The sequence below is a fragment of the Neophocaena asiaeorientalis genome, unplaced genomic scaffold, assembly GCF_003031525.2.
Source record: "Neophocaena asiaeorientalis asiaeorientalis breed wild unplaced genomic scaffold, Neophocaena_asiaeorientalis_V1.1 scaffold118, whole genome shotgun sequence".
In the NCBI taxonomy this organism is placed as follows: Eukaryota; Metazoa; Chordata; class Mammalia; order Artiodactyla; family Phocoenidae; genus Neophocaena; species Neophocaena asiaeorientalis.
Window position 1 is genome coordinate 11,614,168 of NW_020175528.1, and position 24,115 is coordinate 11,638,282.

Below are 24,115 nucleotides of genomic sequence, written 5' to 3' on the forward strand. Positions count from 1 at the left end.
ATTAATCTTTACATCAGTTGCTGAGTATTTAGAACCCTGTAATGTATGAATTACTAGATTAAAACCAGTTAACAATCCTAGAAGAAACTAATAGACCTGGAGTGTATAATTCTCACATTTCTAAGCGTACGTTATTAGTGTCCAGTATATACCCCACGGACATACCAGGACAAGAACATCCATCTCTCAGCTGTGTGAAGAGGCCATCTTATGTCCCTCAGGATCTGTACACAGGGCTTTCTCTTTCACTTACCTCTCAGAGCAAACCACGAGGGGTGTAGTCGTGGCTGCTGCACCATACTCCACTCTACCCCCAAAATCTCTCTGTGTTTTGGCTTCTATTGTATTTAAGGCCATTTCTACAAAGTTTGGTGTTAAAGTACTAGCATGTGTTGCGAATGAAATTTTAAATTTGGAATCAAAAGACCTGATTTTGGGTCCTGATTCTTCCATTTAATTAGCTTAGGAGACTTTGGCGAGCCAGTCACTTACCCGTGCAAGCCTTAATTTATTTGTTCACAAATGGGCAAGATAATGTAACCATCCCTTAGAGTCCTGAGGAGCAAATGGCAAAATTCAGATGAAAGTAAATTGTATACCAATATATCAAATATTATTTGCTATTGTTGCATAATCATAGAATGTATGAGTTCTGGGGGAAAAGTAAATTTTTCTTGGGGGGAAAGTAAATTTTTCTAAGTGGCTCCTCCAGTAGAAACTTTTTATTAAAGAACAAGATGAACACCTTGCAGGTTTTATATATAAATCAAAAAGAAATGTAGCACAAGCCAACTTCCCAAAAAGTTTATCTCTTCACGGGTTTTTAATGAAGATGCATAGTTTATAGTTTTATCCAAAATAAAGTGGTTCTTCCTGGAAGAAGATTAAAGCATTATTTAAGTCTTTTTCCCCCTATTAAATTTAATACGAAGGTTTTACTTGAATTTAAATAAAAAGCCAAGTTTTAGTTATGTATGAAGAACATGATTTGACTAATTCCTATGCAAAGTTTTTCCTTATTCTTTGGATACACATACAGACACAAACACACAAACACACATACATGCATATCTACACTCCCATACATACGTTAATCCTTACTTCATATCTTATCCCTACTATTAACAATTTATTTTATCTTATTGTAGTGATTGAATAGGTGCTTAATTGTTTTTTCATCTTTTTGCAAAATAATTTTACTACATAAATTATTCTTATTATAAATAAGAATGATGTGGAGGGGCATGTATGGTGCCTGATTTAAAATAATATTTAAAAAAACGAATGTAACAGAACTTCATATACATTTTGCAGGTATGTCTATTTTCTAAAGTAGTTAATGGAATATAATCAAAAAGCATGTCACCAAATCTCATCTTAACCATTTTTTTTGACTTTTTATTTTATTTTTTTCACACACACACACACACACTATTTTATCTTTACAAGAGATAAATAAACTGACACCAAGCATTGTAAATGGATGACCACAACGAAAGCAACAATGCCAAATATCAAATAGGCCATCTTTTGGGAAATTATTAGGTAGAAATGCAGTAAACAGTCTCTCGTGGAAGTAGTAGTTTAGCTTTAGTTGATTATGATTGCCAAAATTTAATAAGATTAAGGATAACCTGGGAAGTTTGCTTAAAATGTAGATTACTGGTCTTTATCCTCTGTAGGTCTAGGGTAGGTCCCAGGAATATGTTTTTTTTTTTTTTTTTCTGTTCTTTGCTACATTTATTTGTTGAGACAAATGTCTGTTCTTAGCCTTTTTTTTAAAGACGCTGTTGACATGTAATTGACACACGGTAAACTGCATATATACTTCCATCAACATCACATGCACTGTGATTTGCCATGGAAAGCAGGTCACTGCTTTTTAAGTGCATATGACGCTGGTGGAAAAACATAAAAGATTTCATCACTGTCTCATTAGGAGGGTGTAGTCCACTTTTCAGATTTCCTCATGGGTTACATCTTTTCCAGAATGCACAGAACCTTATGGGCAATTAAAATACTTAAGAAAGGGATGTTCTTTTTTCTATTTAGCAAAGGAACCAAACCTCAAGTTGCCATGTTAGTTTGTTCATAGTGTGCTCAGTATGTGTGCTCTTTTGGAAAGTACAAAATCCTAGGAATAGAATCTTGCTCTTATCTCCTGAGAAGTGAGACTTTATTTATACTCTGACAACATGGTAAAAGCACATTGTCAAAAAGAGAATAAAAGCATTAGAAATGCCCACACTTTGCCAACCAGCCATCTTAAGTCTTTTGCAAATCCAGTTTGAGGTTCTTCTTTATTCTGTGAACTGTTACTTAATAAGCGAGAAAGCGTTTGAGGAGGGTAAAGTGAGAGGAGAGTGTTTTACTTTCTAACGGGAGGTATGTCCATTGGCAAAATCATACAAAAGTGTATACCTATCTCGGTTCTTTAGACTGGAAGTGCATGCCACTCCAGGAGAATGCTCCACTCCAGGGCAAGAGGAGCCCCGGCCTCAGGAGAAATAACCACACAGGGAAATGTGTTTGGGCCTACATGAATTCACCAGAGTTCTATTGTGCCTTAGCTAGTTTGATAACGCATTGCATTATTTATAGCACTTGTCAGAAACCATTTCCTTTAGTCAATTAGTGTCTAAAAAAGGAGGGGGGAAGCAGGATATTTTCTGACATTTGTAGAAATGATGTGTAAAAAAAGCATTCCCTTCATCATATGACATTGCGCTGTCAGAGATTTTCCTAATATAACATGCCCCACAGACTCTGTTAACTACACATTTTGTTGTTATTAATAAGAAAAGAATAGTAACCTATATATTGTCCATTTTGATACTCTGTCAACTGAAACATTTATTCAGACTTCCAGCCCCCTGTTGTTTGGCAAGTAATTGCAAAATATAAATTTTGTAATTGTTTTTTCGACTAGATTGTTTATTTTGAAATAACAGGAGTTGAACAACTGATTCTACAAATGTTTCCATTGATTAACTGCCATGTTAAGTGCTAACAGTTGAAAATATTTTGCAAAACAGAAATGCAAGGCTTTAAGTTCTATTTATGGGAAGAAAGACATATACCTTTAACCTGTTCCTACAATAGAAAATTACAATCTAGATTTAAGGATAGTATCTTTTTTAGGTCTAGCATAGATTTAATAAATATAGAAAAGCACGTTATTAATTGTTGGTAGAAGCAGGTATTAATAAATGTTTTCTTGGAAGAAGTTTGCTCTTCTAGTTCCAAGTTAATATATGCATATACTTTATGTTCTAAGTGTTTATGTTATTAATACCACTCAAATGGAAGCATGGTTTTGTATTTATAATTGCAGCATTGCTTAAAGTAATGAAAAACTGGCATCAATTTAGGTAACCACTAGTAAAGACATGGACATATAGTAAAGTAATACACAGTTGTTAAAAAGTATTTATGTTGATCTATTTCTATTGATAAAGAAAGGTCATTAACATATATTGTAGAAAGCAAGCCTCAGAATAATATGCTTTAGTATGTTTCCATCACTTTGGTAAAAATGATGAACTGTGTATGTGTGTTGTATCTGTAGATGTGTGTATGTGTATGAGAAATGCATGGAAAAAAGGACTAGACACACCGTACTAATAATAGTGGTTACCTTTGGGTTTAGAGGGGGTCTGATTTGGCAATGGAAGGATGGAGAATTCTCAGTAAAACCCTTCTGTATGGTTTAAATTTATTACAGTGAAAATGTATTCATTTAGCAACGTCTAAACCGCCCCCCCCCCGCCAAAAAAAAAGAAAGAAAAAATACATGGAGTTAATGTACATGATTCATATAAATTGCTTGCTAGAGATTTCTGTTCATCATTTGAATTTATATTTTACTATCTCTTCCATTATTATTTAGTAGTATCTATCTCTATGTAGGTAATAGCTTTATCATTTATACCCATACTTCTCAATCACAAAACAAGGCAGAACCGTAGTTAAGAGTGCAAATTGTTCATTCTTCGATTTGAAATAATTCAGGTTATTGTAGTCACTGGAGATGTGAAAGTCTAAGTGTAGAGGAGAAAAACTCAAAATTTAAATAAACAGTATTTAGTTCAACTTTTAATTTGCTCCTGAGGCTTTACATTTCAAATCTGAGAATACTTTATTTTCACCGTCTGATCACCACATGGTAGGTTTTTTCTTTGTTTTATTTTACATCTTTTTCTGAATGTGAGCTCCATGAGACGTGCGTTTCCATGTATGTCTGCAAAAGTTCCTGTGAATGAATGAGTCAGAGATTCTAGATCTGCATTGTCCTTTGATGCTCATATAATGAGATTTCAGTTCTTAAGTATGTTTTGTGGCACAAAAGTGTGGTAAATGATTTATGTATAAATATAAATTTAGTTATCGGGGAGCCAAATTACCTTTTTATCCAGTTAATCTTATATTTTCAAGACGTGCAGAATCTCTCAGTGTGTTTTTCTTTTTTATAAGTTAAGCCTCGTAATTAATAAATATTGAGGTAGGCACAAACAAAATATGCCTCCCTGTTGTCACTGTGGAGCTGCTTTTTGAAATTTTAGGCTTCTGCAAAATACCTTCTGAAGCACTGGCTTATTCTATAGCAGTTGCAATAATATTAGCATAATTTGTTTTGTTCAGCATCTGAGACCTAGTTTAGTATATTTGTTAGGAACGTTCCCCAAAAGGTACTTCAGCTACATTGAAGTGAGAATGAGTTATTGATGCATGTCTTTGTTTTATAACATATCTTCCTCTTTTTTTAAACTAGGGAAAAACAGCTAGGTCTTGACTCACTATTAGGGAAAACATAATTCTTATTTGCATGTGAGTGTATGTGAATTTGTGGGGTTTTTTTAGAAAAACTCAAGTCAAACTGAGATTCTAATATTTTATTTTTATTAGGAATAAATTCAGTTGACATTGGTATATTATTAAAACTATGTTTGAGTGTATTTGTTAAAAAGGTAATCTTTAAGGTCAAATATATAAATCAATAGAAATATCCCTAGGATTGAAGCGTTAAACTGTGTGGTACCTTTGTGGCTTGAGTATTTGTAAAGTTTGCAATAAGAGATACATTTGTGAAGTGATGGGGACTTTTACTGATTAAATGGAAAGGAGGAATTATGTACGTATTGTGTTTTGTCATGAGAAGTCAATTAATTCATTTAATTAGGATGCATTCAATCCTATATCCATATTTGATATCATTCATTATATTCTGAAGAATAATTATTTTAGATCTCTTTAACTATAAACACAGATTTTACATATTTTTCTCATAATGATTAATAATTAAGCAACAGATTTTGGGCAGTCCTCTATAGAAATAAGCCAATAAGATTTCCCAGGTTGAGGTTACTAGGTTAGGTTTTGAATCAGACATCTGGAAATTCAAGATTTATCTGCTAAGATCAAGCTTTTGTGCTCACATATAGTTGATGGTAACGAGGGCTATTGCTACAATAAAATTTTAGAAATTCGGGAAAGTGTGACAACTATGATTATTTGGCTCTAACAGAGATATGCTTTATATTTTGGTCCGAATTTTTTTGTTTTGTTTTTGTCACTTCTTTACATATTGATTTTATCATTTCACTCGATTGAAGCTACTCGAATGGAAAACAGGCATAGGCTAATTATGGAGAAGCTCTTAATGACCACCGGTGGTTGTGAGAATGATTCTGCCTTGGAAAGTTGGAACAGTGGGGCAAAGAGGTACACATGCAGCAGATTTCACTGATGTACAGGGTGCCGTGGGAATATTTCCTCAAGTCTCTCGTTAATCAACTTTATACTTACTTTTGAGTTGTACAGTAATGTTATTAGGGAAGCATGGGTGAATTTGTTACCATTCCTCAATCAATGAAGATAATATTTAAACATGTTTTAGGTGGAGGTACCACCAACCTCAGTAAGAAGCTAGGTGATATTGTTGAGAAGATGTAAAGATGGAAAATTAAAGCTAAGATTTTGGCCCCTAGTTACTGTGCCAAATAAACTATAACTCATTTAAGTAAACTTTAAAATCAAAGTCCCTAATCATGGCATTGCCCTGGGAATAACAGTATCACGATGTCTTACATTCCATTTAACATTCACAGTTTTATCATGCTTATTTCACACTGGTAGATTCCAGATGGGTTAATGTACCATTCTTCCTGAAAACTGCCAGAATGGTTAGATTTGGTTTTTCTATCTTTTAGCTCTTTGAGCACATATCCACATTGTTAATTTTATTGTAGTCTTGTGTTCTGACTTCCTAATTATTATTTTGAAATATTAAATGACATGGACAGATCAGAAATGACTACCTAAGCCTAACAAGATAACAACTTCTTTGGGTAATATATAGAATAAATAAAACAGTAAATAGGATTAGCATTTCATCTTGAAGAATGATAAAGTAACATTCGTAGTGTTATTAGACTTTCTCATGGAATAGAGGGAAATGTTAAAAGACTGCCTGTTTGAATATCATCAGAAAAAAAAGGCAAATTTTCCCTTCTTTTGCCAGAATTGAAGACTGATTCTGTCAGAAATTCACAGATAATTATTTACAAGTTTTAAATTTGCAAAGCCACGTGTAACTGTTTCAAATTATTCCGTGGATTAAAAAAAAAAAAACTTCCATCAACTTCACAATGAAGGAGGTATATAAATATGGTTCTGTGTTAACTTCACTGCCTTGTGCTCTTTCCAAAGAGTGGCGTTTGCCGGTGGCTTCATTCAGTTATAAAGGTGGCATCTCAGTGTTTTAAACTGTGGTTCATAAGCAGATAGTGAAATAGGTACATAGTATTATGCCAAATACTAACAACTGTTGTGAAGAAGAATAAAGCAGGATAAGGGGCTGGTGTTGAGAGGAACAGAAGGTTTGGATACTTTTGACAGTGGGCGGGAAAAGCTTCTAAGAAGATAACTTTGCTGTAGGGACTGGAAGAAGGCACAGTTAGGAACAAAACTAAGCTTCTAAGAAGATAACTTTGCTGTAGGGACTGGAAGAAGGCACAGTTAGGAACAAAACTAGTGGCTCAGTCTACAAAATGCAGTGAGTTGTTCTGATATTTATCTTATGTCTTTTTTTTTTTTACGTCTTTATTGGAGTATGATTGCTTTACAATGGTGTGTTAGTTTCTGCTTTATAACAAAGTGAATCAGTTATACATATACATATGTTACCATATCTCTTCCCTCTTGCGTCTCCCTCCCACCCACCCTCCTTATCCCACCCCTCTAGGTGGTCACAAAGCACCGAGCTGATCTCCCTGTGCTATGCGGCTGCTTCCCACTAGCTATTTACCTTACGTTTGGTAGTGTATATATATCCATGCCACTCTCTCACTTTGTCCCAGCTTACCCTTCCCCCTCCCCATATCCTCAAGTCCATGCTCTAGTAGGTCTGTGTCTTTATTCCTGTCTTACCCCTAGGTTCTTCATGACATTTTTTTTCTTAAATTCCATATATATGTGTTAGCATAGGGTATTTGTCTTTCTCTTTCTGACTTACTTCACTCTGTATGACAGACTCTAGGTCCATCCACCTCACTACAAATAGCTCAATTTCATTTCTTTTTACGGCTGAGTAATAGTCCATTGTATATATGTGCCACATCTTCTTTATCCATTCATCCGATGATGGACACTTAGGTTGTTTCCATCTCTGGGCTATCGTAAATAGAGCTGCAGTGAACATTTTGGTACATGACTCTTTTTGAATTATGGTTTTCTCAGGGTATATGCCCAGTAGTGGGATTGCTGGGTCATATGATAGTTCTGTTTGTAGTTTTTTAAGGATTCTTATGTCTTTTAAGTTTTACAACTTTGCCTGATATAGGAATCAATTCAAAATTAACTTTTTAATCATTGACTGAGTAGAGGCTTCATGTTTCATTTTGTCTTAAATGTAAATACTTAAGGGACAAGAGTCATTTTCTAATTCGAGTACAGTTTAGTTAGTTGCGTTTGGAATTCAAATCTTTAGCAATAGTGCATCACCTAACCAACACTCCTTCAATATCCTTCAATAAGAGACCACTTGATGATTAGGTAATCAAACCTATCACAATTCTAAAGGAATGCTTTGATAGACCTTCGATTACTTATTTGAGTTGGTAAACATAATCTTACTTTCCTTGCTAGCAGTTTGTCACCCAAAACACAGTGCAGAGCATCAGACCAGTAGGCCACGTTGCCCATCGCTGTGCCATTCCAGGGGATTTGTGGTTGAAAGTTCTCTTTTCTTCTCAGCAGTGTTTCTAAAACTTCAGTGATTTGCATATCTCCTTCATGATTTTTACCAATATATTTACTTAGTCTTATTCTTTAAATTCTTTTTAGTATACTTTAGCCTCTTCCTCAGTTATGATGTCCACAGGCTTGACAAACTTGTTTTAGCATTCCGACGCATCTATTAAAATTATGTTGTTTCTGCATCACTTAAAATCGCCATGGGTGCTACCAGTAGTGTGCTTACCCCTCACTGAGAAACACTGATCTCAGCTTTTTGTTATATGGAGTTGAATACTGCTGAAGATTGCATTAACCCGTTCAGACCACAGTTTTTCCCACATAATAAATAACTTTGTTACTCTATTTAGTACCTTAGTGAGTAGAGAAAGAACTATACAGCCTCCAGAAATGCTTAGTTAGTTGTTTGTTTACTGAAATCTCTGTTAATATTTGGGACAAGCCATGAGCAAAATTGTACTGTGAGCTAACTTAGTTTACTAAAGTAATGCATTGCTAATTATGGACTTGTCGACACCAGTGAGCCAGGGGGAAAAGTTAACTGTTTTGGACGACGAGCTTCTCCTTGTCAGCTCCAAACATACACAGCGAAGCTGGCCATCTCTTCCAGTTAGATTGAAACTTGTCTTAGTAAGTAAAAAAACCTCAAATAATTACTAAGTTAACTTCCTCAATATGTAACTTATTTCAAAATCAAAAGTTATGAAAAAGTCCCCCAAGTTCCCAGCTAACTACTCTGGCTTGTAATAGAACCAATCTGCCTATATTTGATTAGTAAACATATATGACTAAGAAATTTAACCTTGCTTATAGAGGCCATCCGGTTCTCCAAAACAGAATTTTAGTCTTATACCTTGTAAGTGTCTGTTTATCCTTTACTGTAGAATCCATGCAACCCTTAAATAGATATTTATATGAAGCCATCCACTGTTACTTTAATGCTAATATATATCAATTACTGTAAGAGTAATTATTTGTAATTCCCCGTGGTTTTTTTTTTTTAAACTTTATCCTGTTTTTGGTTTCTTTTCCTCTATTTTTACATTTTCTTCTTTTCCCTTCTATTTACCTTCTCTTATCTTAAAGTAGAAAATACATGTGAATTCTGATACCACTCAAGGAGAGATTGGTCTCGGTCCTTGGGAAGAATATGCCTGTCTGTATGTAGAACATGTCCCATGATAGGAGGAACACTACAGTTTAGTGTTTGGAATTTGATCAACAGGTAAAAGAGGACTTGTTGTTATGCAGGTTTTTAAAAGTTTGATTCTCACTGAAAAACGGTTGTATTCCCAATCATTTCTTTTGTTCGTTTTTGTTCAGGGAGGTTTATTATAATACGTTGAAATATTGGTCAAAAATTTACCTTGGAAGCAATTTACCTTTTAGTAAAAATCTTTTTTTTTTTTTTTTTTTTTTTTTTTTGCGGTTCGCGGGCCCCTCCCTGTTGTGGCCTCACCGTGTCCCCTGTGTCGGCAGGCGGACTCTCAACCACTGCGCCACCAGGGAAGCCCAGTAAATATCTTTACAGTAGAAGTATTTCTTTCAGTAATTATTTACAAACAACACATATTTTTAGAGTAAATATGTTTGCAAGAATTCCTGCAATCTGAACAATACCCATACACTTTTAAACATTGTCTCTATCTGTAGAACGAAAATCCATTGCCATTTGAAGTATTGACCCGAATCCTATAAAATCTTAATCTATCAAAGCACTCAGTTATGAAGATTTCTAGTCTCCTCTGAAATTCTTATGTTTCAATAAAGAAAAAGAAAATGGTTACAAGACAGTATTCTGATATCAGCAATTTAGTCAAACCAATTTTTAGGATAAAGTTTGAGTTTGTTACTCCCAGTGCCCTGTATCAAAGGCTGGACACACATTATCAGGTGCAGCTGGACTATTTCATAAAAGTCGGTGTCGTATCTGGTTGCTCATTTGTCCATGCCTGGCTAATTATAAATATTTTGATTATCGTCCTTGCCTAATACATTTTATAATAGTATTTTCAGCTTACAAATACTTATCTATCATTCTTTCAGTGATACTTTTTGATGTAAATAGGATTTCTCTGCTACAGAAAATATAAATAATCAGGACACCCATTTATAAGCATTTAAGTAATTAAAGTATATTTTGTACTTGAGTGGAACTAAACCTGTAACACTGTAGAAAGGAAAAATAATCAACCCAAGAAATTAATTTTGTAGTTGTATTTAGACATAACCAGCAAGCAGTGAAGATATTTTTAATGGTACCATTGTCTGTCCTCATGTTGTTTAGATCCCATAGATCATGATGAAATTTTCCTCAGAACTGGACACACATTCTCACAAACATGTTTATTCCTAGTAGGTTGAATAAAACCTATTCTTTTAGTAAACATTTTAAGAACATCTGTTATGTTCCAGGGACTGGGTTAAAAAAAAATGGTAATACACTCTATTGTCATGGAGTTTATAACCTTGGGGGCAAAAGTACCAAGAGCTACAAAGTACTGAGAATATTCTGAAAGGGAATAATGTTTATCAGAGTTGGCCCAGCCTTCTACGGAAGGTGATATTTGAAGAGCAGTTTAAACAAGGAGAAGGGATTTGCCGAGTTGAAGGGGTGAAGAAGTATGTGTCAAACCAAACAAAGGGTTAGCATGTAACAAGTCCCAGGAGTTCACAACGGTATGACATATGCCAAGAACCTCGGCAGTTCCTCACAGCTCCTGTCTCCCAGGGAGGATAGAGGTGCAGCGCTGGGGGAAACCAAAAAGATAAAATGTGTCAATTCAAGACAAGGAGAAGGGGGCAAGAAAGAAGGAGTTGTACCGGCTGTTAGAGGTCAAATAATGACAAGGGACTATGCGTACGTAGTCTTTGGATTTGGCTTGGTTGGGGGCATTGACGACTGTCGCTGAGCACTAAAGTAATAGTTATGGAGATTACGCTGATACAGATTCAAGCGTGAATGGAGGAGAAGCAGGAAGATAGCACGTGTAGATGACTCTTCAGACATTTGTTTGGGAAGCATGGATTACGAGCATTAGGGAGAGGTGGTGTGTAACTAGGCAAGGTCCCCTTCCTCCTGCTGTGCCACCCCTTCCAGTTTAGAGCTTCTTCAGCACTTTGAGGGCTAAGAGAAGGAATTGCAGGAAAGGCAGGTGTTCCTATATAGAGGGAGTTTAGAGGGAAAGAATTCTCGAGAAGGAGCCAGTCAAGGTGGCAGCTTAACCTTGGGCAGGAGAAGGGAAAGCTCCTGGGAGACTGAGAAGAAAGATTACAGAAAGATAGTTTAAAGATGGGTGGTGGGAAGGTGAGAGAGAGTCCATGCCTGGGGGCCACTATTTTTACTATGAAATATTTGTGACATATGAGGTCATCTACTGTTGGTAGTGAGAGCAACATGTAGGAGGAGGGACTTGAGAGTAATGAAGTTTTAGAAGAGCTGGAGTGTGAGAGGGAGCTGTCCAGGGCCAGGGGGAGGATTCCTAGACATTGGGAGGTCTGAGTGACCCTAGAATATAGAAATTTATAGAGGCAATGAGGAGTGTGTGTGTGTGTTTTCAGGTGTGTGTTCACATTTGTTTATATGGGTGTGTTCCTGCATGTGTTTGTGTATTTATGTGCTATAAAGTGAATTCCAGTTCGCATGTAGAAATCAGTCATTTAATTTGCCACAGTTTATGGAGCTCCATCAGTTTTCAATCCCTAAGCCAGGCACTTAGGGTTACTGAGATGAGTAAGATTGTTTCTGTCCTTGGGAACATTAGGCTAGTGGGTCAGTCATGTACGCAAATAAAACACTGTATGGGGAGCAGAGGTAATTGGGAGGAGACAGTGTTAATATATGGGCGGGTGGAGACGGAGGAAGTGACATCCTGAAAGCTTCTTGGAAGAAGTGACATGTTAGCCAGCTTCTAAAGGAGGTAAGGGTTGCAGGTGAAGCTCTTGAAGATTCCAGAGACAAAAGAGATGTTGACCACAGGTGTGGTGCATATGCAAGGCATGAAGAAGTTGAGAAATTTTGAATGCAGAGTAAACATTAAGGAAGGTGGATGAATCTTAAGAATTAATGACCAACTTGGCTTTGTTTTTACAGAACCAGGAAATAGGACCGGAAAATTTTTTAAAAACAAAAATATTTCTGGAGCATCAGTATGAGTTTTTTTTTTTTCTTTTTAAATCTTTCCAAAAGTTGTAGTCTTACTACAATATTTTCTAAACCTAGTATCTGGGAGTTTTAAAAAAAATTAATGTTAAGAATGACAGTATTAGTTCTAAAATAACTTTTAAAGATTTCGGCTAGATATCCATGGTTTATATATATGTATGTATATATATATTCATATTCATATTCTGTATTCTAATTTCCAAATTACAAATATATTATACGCTAGTTGGCCATTCTTGGCCCTTGAGGAAGTGTAACCTAACAGTGTTTATTGTACTGTGTCATTGCTCTTTAGAGTGTGAAACTTTTAGAGTTATTAAAGCCTTGTTTTCTTTGGTATCTTTCAAAATGGGGGAAAGAAGTGTATGCTTTTGGTAACTACTGAGCATTTTCTGAAAGTTTTTCCATCTGGATTGAAAGAGAAAGTAAGTTGTTAAAAGCAAAAATGCCCCACTGTAGAGAGCAGTCTGAGTTAATAGATCGTTAGGCAATAGGGATCCCCCAGCTCCCACCCTCCAGCTTCATTCGTACCTCTGAAGTGCATGATGTTGCCCAAATCAAATTGTTCACTTAATATTTCATGTTTCTGCGATGGACCCACTTTCTCCCTTGAGGTTCACTTCAGATTTGCCAGCCACACTGACAACACTGCACTCCTTATTTTCCCCACATGACCTCAACTTCTGCTTAAAAAATGTTAGAATAAAGGATGCTTTTGTTCGTATCTCGCCTCCCTGTGATATATTGACAAAGTGTCTGCCGGCTGAATGGAATAGTTTTACAGTATGAGTGCCGCTTTCAGTGGAGGGGCAGGACTTGGGCTGTAGAAGGAAGTGAATTGGATAGGTCAGGAGAATGTACCATTTGTAAACACCCCTTTCCTTTTTTATTCACGTGTCAGGACAGCAGGAGCAGGCTGTTCAGTGCCCGTGCCTGCGCAGAGCCGGAGGGAGAGCAGCTTGGAAGTCAGCTGTAGTTTTTAAACCTTGCTTTTTATTTCCTGATAATGATCTTCAAGTGCTTGGACTTGTTTGAGAAGCTGTTTTGAAACTAACATGGTTTAGTCCACTAACTGCATGTTGGGTAAATTCAAAACCCACATGCTCGTCCTCTTGCAGTGGAATAAGTCACATCTGATGGACATTTTCTGTGCTTATAGCATAGTAATGAACATCTGACAGGCGCGACCTTTCATAAGACAACCCACACTATTGGCTTTCTGCCCAGAATATTGCTGCAACACTATCTGTGATTGGTTATCTCTCTATCATGCATTGCTTCACAAGGGGAAACGGCCCCTTTTTTTAATAAATCTACGATGGCTGGCTGCAGTATGCCTCACTGTAAGTATTTGTGTGTGTGTGTGTGTGTGTGTGTGTGTGTGAGAGAGAGAGAGAGAGAGAGTGTGTGTGTGTGAGTGTGTGAGAAAGGGAGAGAGAGAGGCTGACTTGAATACTACTTAGTCTGGTAGCACATGGCAAGGTTGTGATACTGTAGGACATCAGTGAAGAGCTACTTAGTAAATCTTAACCTATCTCTTTTTTCTACAGGTTGGTACTAAGAAGTGCCTTTCCTGACGTCTCTGCTGCTTGGAACCGCTTCTAGAGCAGTCTCTGCTTTTGCCTTGCTTGCTGCCAGCTAGACTGTGACGACAGCACATCCACCCTCCACCTCTAGCCCAGACACCCCCATTTCTACTTATAATCAAGAGAAAAGCTCTAAGTATCTGGCATTGCCCTAGGCTGCTTTAGTTTTAAAAGAAAAGTTTGCTGAAAAAGTAAGATATCTTCTGCCAGGAAATCAAGGAGGAAAAAAAAAAAATCATTTTCTTGATTTTGCTCTAAACTGCTGCATCTGTCTATGCCAAACTAATCAATACCGATTGCATCACCAAACTCCATTGCAAATTCAGCTGTGAGGAGATTCCCTTTCAGACAACTTTGCTGAAAGCAGCTTGGAAATTCGGTGTCAAAGGGTCTGCCACGTTTTCATGCTTGCATTTTGGGCTCCAAATTGGCACTGGGAAGGGGTTACTGAGAGCACAAGGCTGATTCGAGGCCCTCCTTTTAAACGTTCATCTACTTAAGATCCTAGTATTTCTCTAAAAACCAAAACCTCTTTGAATTAACAGTTTCATGCTGTGAATTTCTAGTGGGAGATTCTTTTCCTTGATATTGACAACACAATTTTCCATGTACTTTTAAAGCAGGGAGTGGGGGAAAAGTATTTTGGAGGAGACATTTTCATCATCATTTTACAGTTTTATCAGTTCAGTTTTTTCTTTTTTTTGGTTGTTACTGTTTTTTTTTGGGGGGGGTTGGGTTTGTTGGTTTCACTGAAAATTTTAACTACCTGTAAAATCTAAACATGGCTGTTAGTGTCACACCAATTCGGGACACAAAATGGCTAACACTGGAAGTATGTAGAGAGTTCCAAAGGGGGACTTGCTCACGGCCAGACACGGAATGTAAATTTGCACATCCTTCGAAAAGCTGCCAAGTTGAAAATGGACGAGTAATCGCCTGCTTTGATTCATTGAAAGTGAGTAAATATTATATTATTTTAAGGATATGCAATAATTGAATAAAGGGGATATGGATATACAGTCCACTGAGTTTGGAATTATGGATTGCTGTGTTAATAGTTTTAGTTACACGGTGTGTTCTTGATGATGTTGAGGTGGGGGACTTTACTGAGAAGCAATAGAACCAAGTCTGGCCAAACTTTCTTTGTTATGAATAACTTTCTCCGTCCTTTAATGCTGTGATTTTTTTTTTTTCTAGAGCAGAAGGTGTCAGGCTACTTTTTACTTAATAATAGCTCAGTCAGTGCCTATCTATAGGAATAGTAAATGTAGATACATGTGTGTGTTAGCATGTGCATAGATTATATACAAGGCCGTGGCACTAGCTGAATGGGGATGATTTGTTTTTGCTTGTTTGAAAACGTGCTGTACCGTTGTAAAAGTATAGCAGATTTTGTCAGCTAAACTTGGATAGACTTTTTATATTAATGTTTTGACATTGTGGAGTTCCTTTTTGTTGTATGAGCATATTATTTTAAGGCCAGAAGCAATGTGTTTTGTGGAAAACATAACTATAGAAGTAAGGTTCTGGGCTGCTGCCACAGTACCCTGTCAGAGGCATAAACTTTGTTGAATGTGACTTTTATAATTCAGTAGAAACGCTTGAGTAGTATTATTAATTGGATTTTTTAAGTTTCTAAAATTCTAATGTGAAGTAACTTAGCCGTTTATTTTCTGTTACCTCCTGATTATTATGTTTTTATTTGTAACAGTCTCAGCTAGGGGTGTTAAAAGTTAGCTTTTGTGGGCACCATGACACCAACAAGTTCACTTTAGTATATTTCGACATTCAAAAATGTCATTGGGTTCGTGTTTCAGGTATCAAGTTTGAAAGTGGGTCTTTTAAAAGATAGCATACGTGTCTTAATTTTGATGTGCAGGGTCGACTAGAAGTGTGAAGATTCCTGGGTACTCTCTACATACTTGGTTCAATGAACTGCCTTTGAATATTAATGTGCTGGTTTAATTCACTCTTTGAACCTTGGAGAGGGGAGTCGCTGTTTTTTCAACATATGTAGAAAAGTGAAGGTTTCATAGATCCATTTTGTCTTTTGCAAAAAGAAAAAAAGAGTGCTACAGTAACCTTTCTTTAATACCATAGGGGTGAATTAACTGAAATAGTTAACATGTAAGTTAACTCATAACTCACCCCAGTGTTACGAGTTAACTTGTGAGTTAACTATTTCAGTAAATTGCTTCTCGGTCCAGTGTGTGCAGCTCACTTTGCTAAAGTTTCACCAAAGACTCAAGGATATTATCTTCAAAGTAGAATATGAAAAAAGGTATTAACGACAACAAAGATACCTTATAATGTTAGATTGTTCTTAGTGTCATAGTGCTAAAGATCAAGAAACAAAAGTTATAAATTACCACTGGGCCTTTCTTTCCCTTTCCTTTGAAAGGCATCGATGAAGGGCACAGTGGTTGTGCCTTGTGAACGTGTCTTCCTAAATTCCTGCCAACTGAACTTAGGTGTGATTAGAGACTGGGACCCATAAAATGAGGGGCAAAGGGCTAATTACTCTTGTCTGTAACCAGCTGTGTCCATAAGTAGCCCTGTTTTGACCCAATTACTAGTAAATCCAATTTTTAATCCCACAGACAGTTGATGGTGCACTGGTAGCTGCAAAATGAAGGACCTTAAACTTGGCTGTGACACTGAGTGGTTTCACAGAAGACCTGCTTTCACAGCATTTGGAAACATTGTGAAACATTAAAATTCAGTTGCTATTTTTCCATCTCAAAATATTTTTTTAGTTGCTGCTCACTTGTGGCCATGGAACAGTCCCCCTTTGAGTAAAGCAGCAGCATTGCTTAATGACATGCTGTGTGGTTAACAGGATTCAACTGCCACATCAACATCAAGGACTTTTTTTTAATAACAAATAATTTCAGGATTTTAAGTTTACTTTTGAAATCAGCTTGTTGTGGCAGCTAATCAATGCAAACGTTGTCCATGTTCTTTGTCTTTCTGAGAGAAACTGAAATTTAATTTATAGTGTCTAAAATGTGGTAAGATATTTTGATTTAAATAACAGGGAAAAAATAAACACAAATTTATTTCTGGTGAAGCTTCATCCCCAGAACAACAGCTCCTTAAATGTTAGGGAACTATGTTAAGAAGTAATTTTTAAAAATTTGAATGTGTAATTAAGTATTCATGTTTCAAAAAGCCATGTTTCATACATATGTGTGTATGTTTGTAACTAACACATGTGATCCTTTATAGAGTATTTAGAATCCCACCTTTTAGATAGTAGTCTTCCTGTGTTCAATTTTGTGGCTAAAATAGATCAAAAACATATTTTAAAACAGTTAAAGTAATTCTATGACTCATGCCTGAAGTTCTGAAATTTGGGAGCATTATGAGATTTCCATGCCAGTAACCGCTAGATCATTTGTATTGTTTCAGAGAGTAAACGGAAGGAATTTAGAAAACTTGTAATATCCTGACTTCTTTAATAAAATGTGTTCTATATATTGCTACAACCCATAGTCCAGCCTTTTGTGAGTTCTTGAGCCCTGAGATGGAGGTAGACTGTGTAATCTACTATTTTTAGCAAGTTAGGAAAGCAAAGCAAATACTCTCTGAGAGGACCCTGGGAAATGGCTGTACCCTTCAGCTGTGCTGTTTCAGACTTTGGCCAGGCTCCCAGGTGACTTAGGTTTATAGCAGACTTCTACATAGAGGCGGAGAATTCATTTCATTAAAAACAGAAGTCAAACAGTTCAAGAAAGTATTTATGTAAAAGAAATCAATTGGCATACTAAAGGAAATAGGAAGAAAATCAGCTGATAGTCTTTTAGTTGCATATAGGTGATTTTAAAGTTTAAATAATTAACTTAGATGCATTTACTACGTGAAAACCGAGAATTCTGCGTCACAGTAAATGTGTTGCTAAGTAAAATGAGAATATATAATAATGAGGAATATACGTATATTCCTCATTATTATATATTCTCATTTTACTTATGAATATACTGAAATAGAATGATGGCAGTAAGAAGGAACAAAAGATGTAATAATGACTTATCATTTATAAATTAAACAATATTTTAAGCACTTAATTTTTCTCCCTTAATTTTGCTTTTGCACTTGCAGTCTTAATTTCCAGCAGTCTAAGAGTATATTCATACTGAGAATTAAATTGCTCACAGATTATAGATTTGAGTGTTTTATTACTTCAGAAATACTGAACATTAGAAAAGGTGTTTTATTTAATGCTGGAGAGGATTTTTTTTTTTTCTTATGGCTTATGAAAGGGATACCCAAAGAGAAAAATATCAAAAGAAAAATGTCAACACTGTAAGATGCTATTAGAAGATCATGTTTCAGGAATGATGATTCAAAGAGTCGTTAGTGGCAAGTTACCGATTTTCTTCAGTAATCATCTCTTAACTAAAATTAAGTAGTTGATATAAAGAAAGCCTACAGGCTGTATTTGAAAGTGATGCCAGGTTATTTATATTATCAAAAAATAAGCTTTCATCTTGTGATCAGCGGAAAGAGACTTGCTTATTGAATTCTTCTTTTTCAAACATCCATTTATTTTTCAGGTGCTCTGGGAGGAGAAATATAACCTTTATGTTTACTATCTATTTTCCAAAAATCTAGCAAACTTTTACCTTTGAAAAGTTTAGTACCTTGTTCTCTTACCAAATTGGGCAATTTTGTTTAAGATAAATAATTGTTCATTTCACTGTTGTACATGTTTGTGTATATAGATAGCCCAGCTGATCAAATTTATCATAGACACATCAGAGACCAGATTCCACTGCAAAGTGGTGTGGAATCAAGGGCATGAGCGAACACATTTAAAGTGCCTCTGAAGACTTAGCGGAATATGTGAAGTAATAAAATCAGCTATTAGAAGACACACAAATAGGTAAACATCCAGGTAAATGAGCAACTAGAAAACTCATAGTAACGCAGATAAACCAAGTCTCCAGATGGTTACGTGGGGAGAGGGTGACATAACTGGACATAATAAAGTCGTCTCAAGGTATTGACAGTTACACTTTAGAAGATCTTCCATTGTTAGCACAGTTTATCTTCCATTTAGCAATTGCCTGTGTTGCTGCTACTGTAAGTCCCAGCATAGTCTTTCCATAATATCTTTTAAACCAGTTCAGCTGATAATCCTGACAAAATGGTATCTGCAAGTTTCAGGCTAAACATCTACTTTTGAATTAAAACTTTGATCTAGTAGGCTCCTAATTGGAATAACTTTTACCTAGAATTTCATTGTTGTTTGTTGTTTTGCTAAGTGCATCTCCCATGTGATATGAAAACTCTGACAGAGTATTGTAGGTACACGTAGCTCTGTAGGTACATATTCAGTGTGTCTTTCAGTGACAGGTTGACACAGGACTTCCTCATTTCCCCCTAATGATTTAGGAGATGAGCTATTAGCATAACTTGGGTAGCACTGTGTATCATATGAAAGTTCAAATTGTATTTTCTAAGCAGAAACGTCACAACTTTGTAAAGAATACCCTGTGAATGAGCCAGGCGTAATGTCATCAACTCTGACACAAACGTTTCTTTAATGAAATTCTCAGTAGCCGCAGCTGCTTTGGTAATACTTACAACTTTATTCATTTACCTATTTATATTCTATGGTTAGACTTTTTTTAGAATAATATTTTTTAAAGGAGCAAAGATTTTTAAACTTTTGGACAAATTTCAAGCCGTGTTTTGAATCATGATACCTAAGCCACTAATTCTAGAACTAGTTTTTTTTCTTCTTCGTAAGATTATGGTACACTGCTTCTATTTTTTCTTTTTCGCATTAAACCTTGCTTGAACTTTTGTGGCAAACGAAAAACAATTTAAACCTAAAGCAATGTGGCACTTATAATCGAGTTCAAACTTTAATTGTAACTCAGACTTCTAAACATACACAAAATTCTGATTCCACACGAATGGCCTCAAAGCGATTCCATGTACAAGGCTGTTGCTGATGGCTATTACTGACTTAAAAGAGCCTATGCAGTGTGGTGTGAATCTTGTATTCAGGAAGTGTGTGACATGTGCCTGGTTCACGCGAGAGGTGAGAAACTGAATGTTTCTCAGACTCAGCACAGACACCTAGGGACCTAGTTTGGGAAGCTTATCCTGTCATTTTCCTTGCCAAGGATAAGTAGAGGATTTCAGCTATCAACATCGCTAATCTGTTACCTTTCATGCTGAGCAATGTCTCTGCCTTCCCACAGACTTAGACAAAGCTTCTTATTTTCTTACAAAGAGATCCTATTGAGCAAATTTTGAGTGTTTTTTTTTTGTTTTTTTTTTTTTAAACTTCAGCAGAAGCACATTTTGTGCTTGTAGATAAGGGAGCAATTTCTATGTTAACAAGGCCAAAAATTATGTCAGTGGAAATGGATAACTAAGTAGATGGTCTGTGATTTAGCCCTGAGGATAGTTATTAATACGCAGAAATTTCAGTAAAAGCAACTGGAAAGGCTTGTTAGAAATATTTAGTTGCTTGAAGTATAACAGATTGTTAGAATAGTGATTTCTTGGTGAATTTTACCTTAAACAGGAATAATTCTGGTGAGGACATCTTATTCTAATATTTATTTATGATAAACAACTACAGAGTTTTTATCTTATACTGTATTTCTTATACAGAAAACATCAAATGAACATCACCTACAGCATTATTTATACTCTTCTGGCACATTTTTTAAAGATTTTCACTTTGAGATAGTTTGATTTGTTGTTAGAGATAAAACTTTCTCTATTATAAGGACTTGTGTTTTAAAGATACTGATAGTTATAATCCCTTATACATTATAATTTGATTGAAAGGCTGTCTCCTGGATACCTTTGGGCCTTGGCCGTGTCTGACCAGTAATATTCTTCTTGTGTTATCCCTGAGTTCTTTCCAGCTTTCTAACTGCCCAGCTTCAGAACTGTTGGTTCTGATCCCTTTTTATATTTCTCTCTGGAGTCATACAGAAATGATTTAGACATTTTGTCTTTAAGGAATTACATTCAGTATTGAGTAACAGAGACATCTCTCCTCCCCAGCATGAGGCATAAACAAATTAAGGGTTTATATTTCAGTAGGTTGTCCAGGCCTATGTGATGACTCCACAGTCACTAGAACTTAGGTTTCTTTACCCTTAGGTCCTCGGGAACACATGACTTCCAACCATAGGTTTATTTAAAAATTGCAAGATGGCCACTGCAGTGCCAGCCACCATATCTGCATTCCAGGAAGCAGGAAGAAGCATGGGCAAAAGAGGCCACAGCCCAGCCCACTTAGGCTCCTTTTAGCAAAAGTCCTCTAAGCTTCACCCAGTGATTCATCCTGGTTTCTCATTGGCAGCAGGGATAGCTGGAAACTGTGTACTTAACTGTCGCCCTAATTGAAACCATGCCTCTGGGTAGTTTAGGTAGAAGGGGGAAATGGATGTTCGGGAGGGCAGTTACTGGGATGGGAGTTAGCGAGATATTTTTCCCCCCAGAAAACTTCCAGAATCAAGTATCTCTCCCTGAAAAGCATCTGGGTATGAGAGGAGATCACTTCTGAAGAGAAACTTTTATCTTCTTATCTTGGCAAACCTGTCCTCACTTTTCCTGTCCTTGTTAACTAGAGTTGCCTTTTTTTTTTTCTTTCAAATCATGATATATTTAGTCAATAAAATATGGCATATCACGAATGGATTGATTTTTACTAATACAGAAATAAAAAATTGCTTTCTTTATTTTTTTTTTAATTTTCCTATTGCCAGTGCATACTTATATAAACAGTTATATATTTATAACTGGAATATAACAGGAATGTATGTCATAAAAAACAGGTCTCAATGATTTCGACAAAAGAATCTGTAGTTACTCTGATACCTGTTTCTGCTGCTTCTGCAGAAATACTTTATTTCCTCTGTATGAAGCAAAATAAAATGAGTTAATATTTATTGAAAATTATTTTATGCTGGTCAGTATTTTCAGTGCTTTTACTTTTTTCATAGTACTTAGTCCTCACAAAAACTCTTTGAAGAGTTACTGGTATCACTGCCATTTCTCAGATGGTCACACTGAAGTACAGAGAAGTTAAGTGATGTCCCCAAGGTCATTCACCCAGTAAAATGTGGACTACAAGCCTGGTAACCTAATTTCACAGCCTGCACTTTTAACCACTTTCCTGTAAAACATTGCTTCTTAATTTACATATCCACATCCCAAGGATTCAGCAAAGAAAATACCTGACCAGCAGTGCTTAAGAATAAAAATTAATATTTCAGGCAGGTTTACAGCATAGGGCCTAAAGCAGTAAATACTCAAAACATTATATTTTAAGTCAACAAATGAATCAGTGAGGGAACACAAAATAGCATCAAGAATGCTTCCACCGGGCTTCCCTGGTGGCGCAAGTGGTTGAGAGTCCGCCTGCCGATGCAGGGGACGCGGGTTCGTGCCCCGGTCTGGGAAGGTCCCACATGAAAAAAATTGCTTCCATCAACTTTCAAAGATTATATATTTGTTTTAAATGTATGGCCATGTAGGAAAACTTTTTAAATTTATCATCTTAAGGAGTCACTGTATAAACTATATAGCTGTCCCCCAATGTATATTAAAAAATATTCCAAAGTTTTAATTGTTTAGAAAGCATTTTTCCACAGAAGCAGTGTGGTTAAGTCATTAGTCCAACCCTGGGAAGCCTAAGTAACCCATAGGGGTACAAAGAGTACCCTGGAAACTCTGATTATTAATTAAACCCAGGAGGCTCCCCAGAAACATTATGAGTACTAGCCCATCATACATCTTAAGTAATATTAGTGTCATAGGTCCCCAACTGCTTTTGTTAAACTGTTTCGATGGGAAAAATACATTTCAAGTTTCAGTTTGGGGCTCTGGAAATTCATCCGGGCCTAATGCAGGGAAGGTACCTTTCCCAAACTCCCAGACACTATCTGCAAGCCGGTGCGAGAGGTTTCCTCAGCTCCGTGTTTGGGCTACTTCTGTGCCCCAGAGCTGGCTTTCAGTAGGGTAGTGGCTCAGAATCATAGGGAGTAAAGACAGGGTATGGAATGAGGGGCTATGTCAAAAGCTTCCCCTGGGTGGGATGACTTTTTTGTTAATATATCTTCCAAGTAACCTTTCTTTTTTGCTAAGGTCTCAACCTGCTTCCTTTTCAAATGTGTAGCTTTTTGGTTCTGAGTCTGGTCCACTGTGGAACTTCATATTGATGAACAGCTTCTTCCCATTCTCTTTCCTTTCTAAAATTATCAAAAGTGTAGCTTTGTTTTGATACCGTTTCTTTCTGATTACTAGTAGAAATGGGGAAAAATAGGTGCATAGTGAAAATATCAAACTAAGATGTTTTTGTTTTTGTTTTCTGGCCATTTTATCACAGGATATAGTCAAGGGATCAGCAATAAAGAACCAGATATGAGAAGAAAGACATCTAGGAGGTGATAGCGGGTGGGGATTTCACAATTCAAGGAGTATAACTTAAACACTTCCTGTGTCAAACTTTGGGAAGGCAGATATTAAAAACACAGCCCTCCAGGGGCAGATTGCTAACAGGGAGACCAGTATATTAGGTGGTGGTGGTAGAGTTCAGAGGCAGAACTTTTCCATAGCAATTGGAGGGTCGGTGGAAGAGAAACTTAAGGAAGAGAGAGAGAAATGTGTTTGGTGGTTTATCTTTCCTTTTTTTCCCTCCCTTCCCTCTCACAACTACTAATTCTGAGACCACAAGTAGAAAGAGAAGAACTAGAGGGAATTTCCCAATAAGAGAGTTCCCATAGCCACAGGCCACCAGGCTGGGGCAGCTCCCCCTGCATCACCGTTGGTCTATTGGGAACCACCTATATTTTAACCCTAGATAACAATTTTAGGTTCAGAAGGATTCTTCTGATGCTATCTCAGTTTTTTTTTTTTTTTTAAAGACTTTTGATGTGGACCATTTTAAAAGGCTTTATTGAATTTGCTTCTGTTTTCTGTTTTGGTTTTTTGGCCGTGCGGCATGTAGGATCTTTAGCTCCCTGACCAGGGATCGAACCCGCACCCCCTGCATTGGAAGGCAAAGTCTTAACCACTGGACCGCCAGGGAGGTCCCTGATGCTATCTCAATTTATTCAACAGTATTTATATTTTA

The 24,115-nt window shown here is 36.4% G+C and overlaps 1 protein-coding gene across 17 annotated transcripts in view; it reads left to right on the forward strand.

The window, feature by feature from the left end:
• The window catches only part of MBNL1 (muscleblind like splicing regulator 1), a 201,750-nt gene that overhangs the window by 40,824 nt on the left and 136,811 nt on the right, over positions 1–24,115 (forward strand). For 9 of the 17 annotated variants that reach the window (XM_024768993.1, XM_024768991.1, XM_024768995.1 and 6 more), the window contains exon 2: positions 13,969–14,959. The exons of 7 other annotated variants lie outside the window; for them this stretch is intronic. In XM_024768993.1, the coding sequence (XP_024624761.1) occupies positions 14,786–14,959 (174 nt within the window). In that variant the 5' untranslated portion in view covers positions 13,969–14,785. Of the gene's footprint in view, positions 1–13,968; positions 14,960–24,115 lie in introns of those variants that run through there. One more of the 17 variants, XM_024769001.1, reaches the window with a different exon arrangement.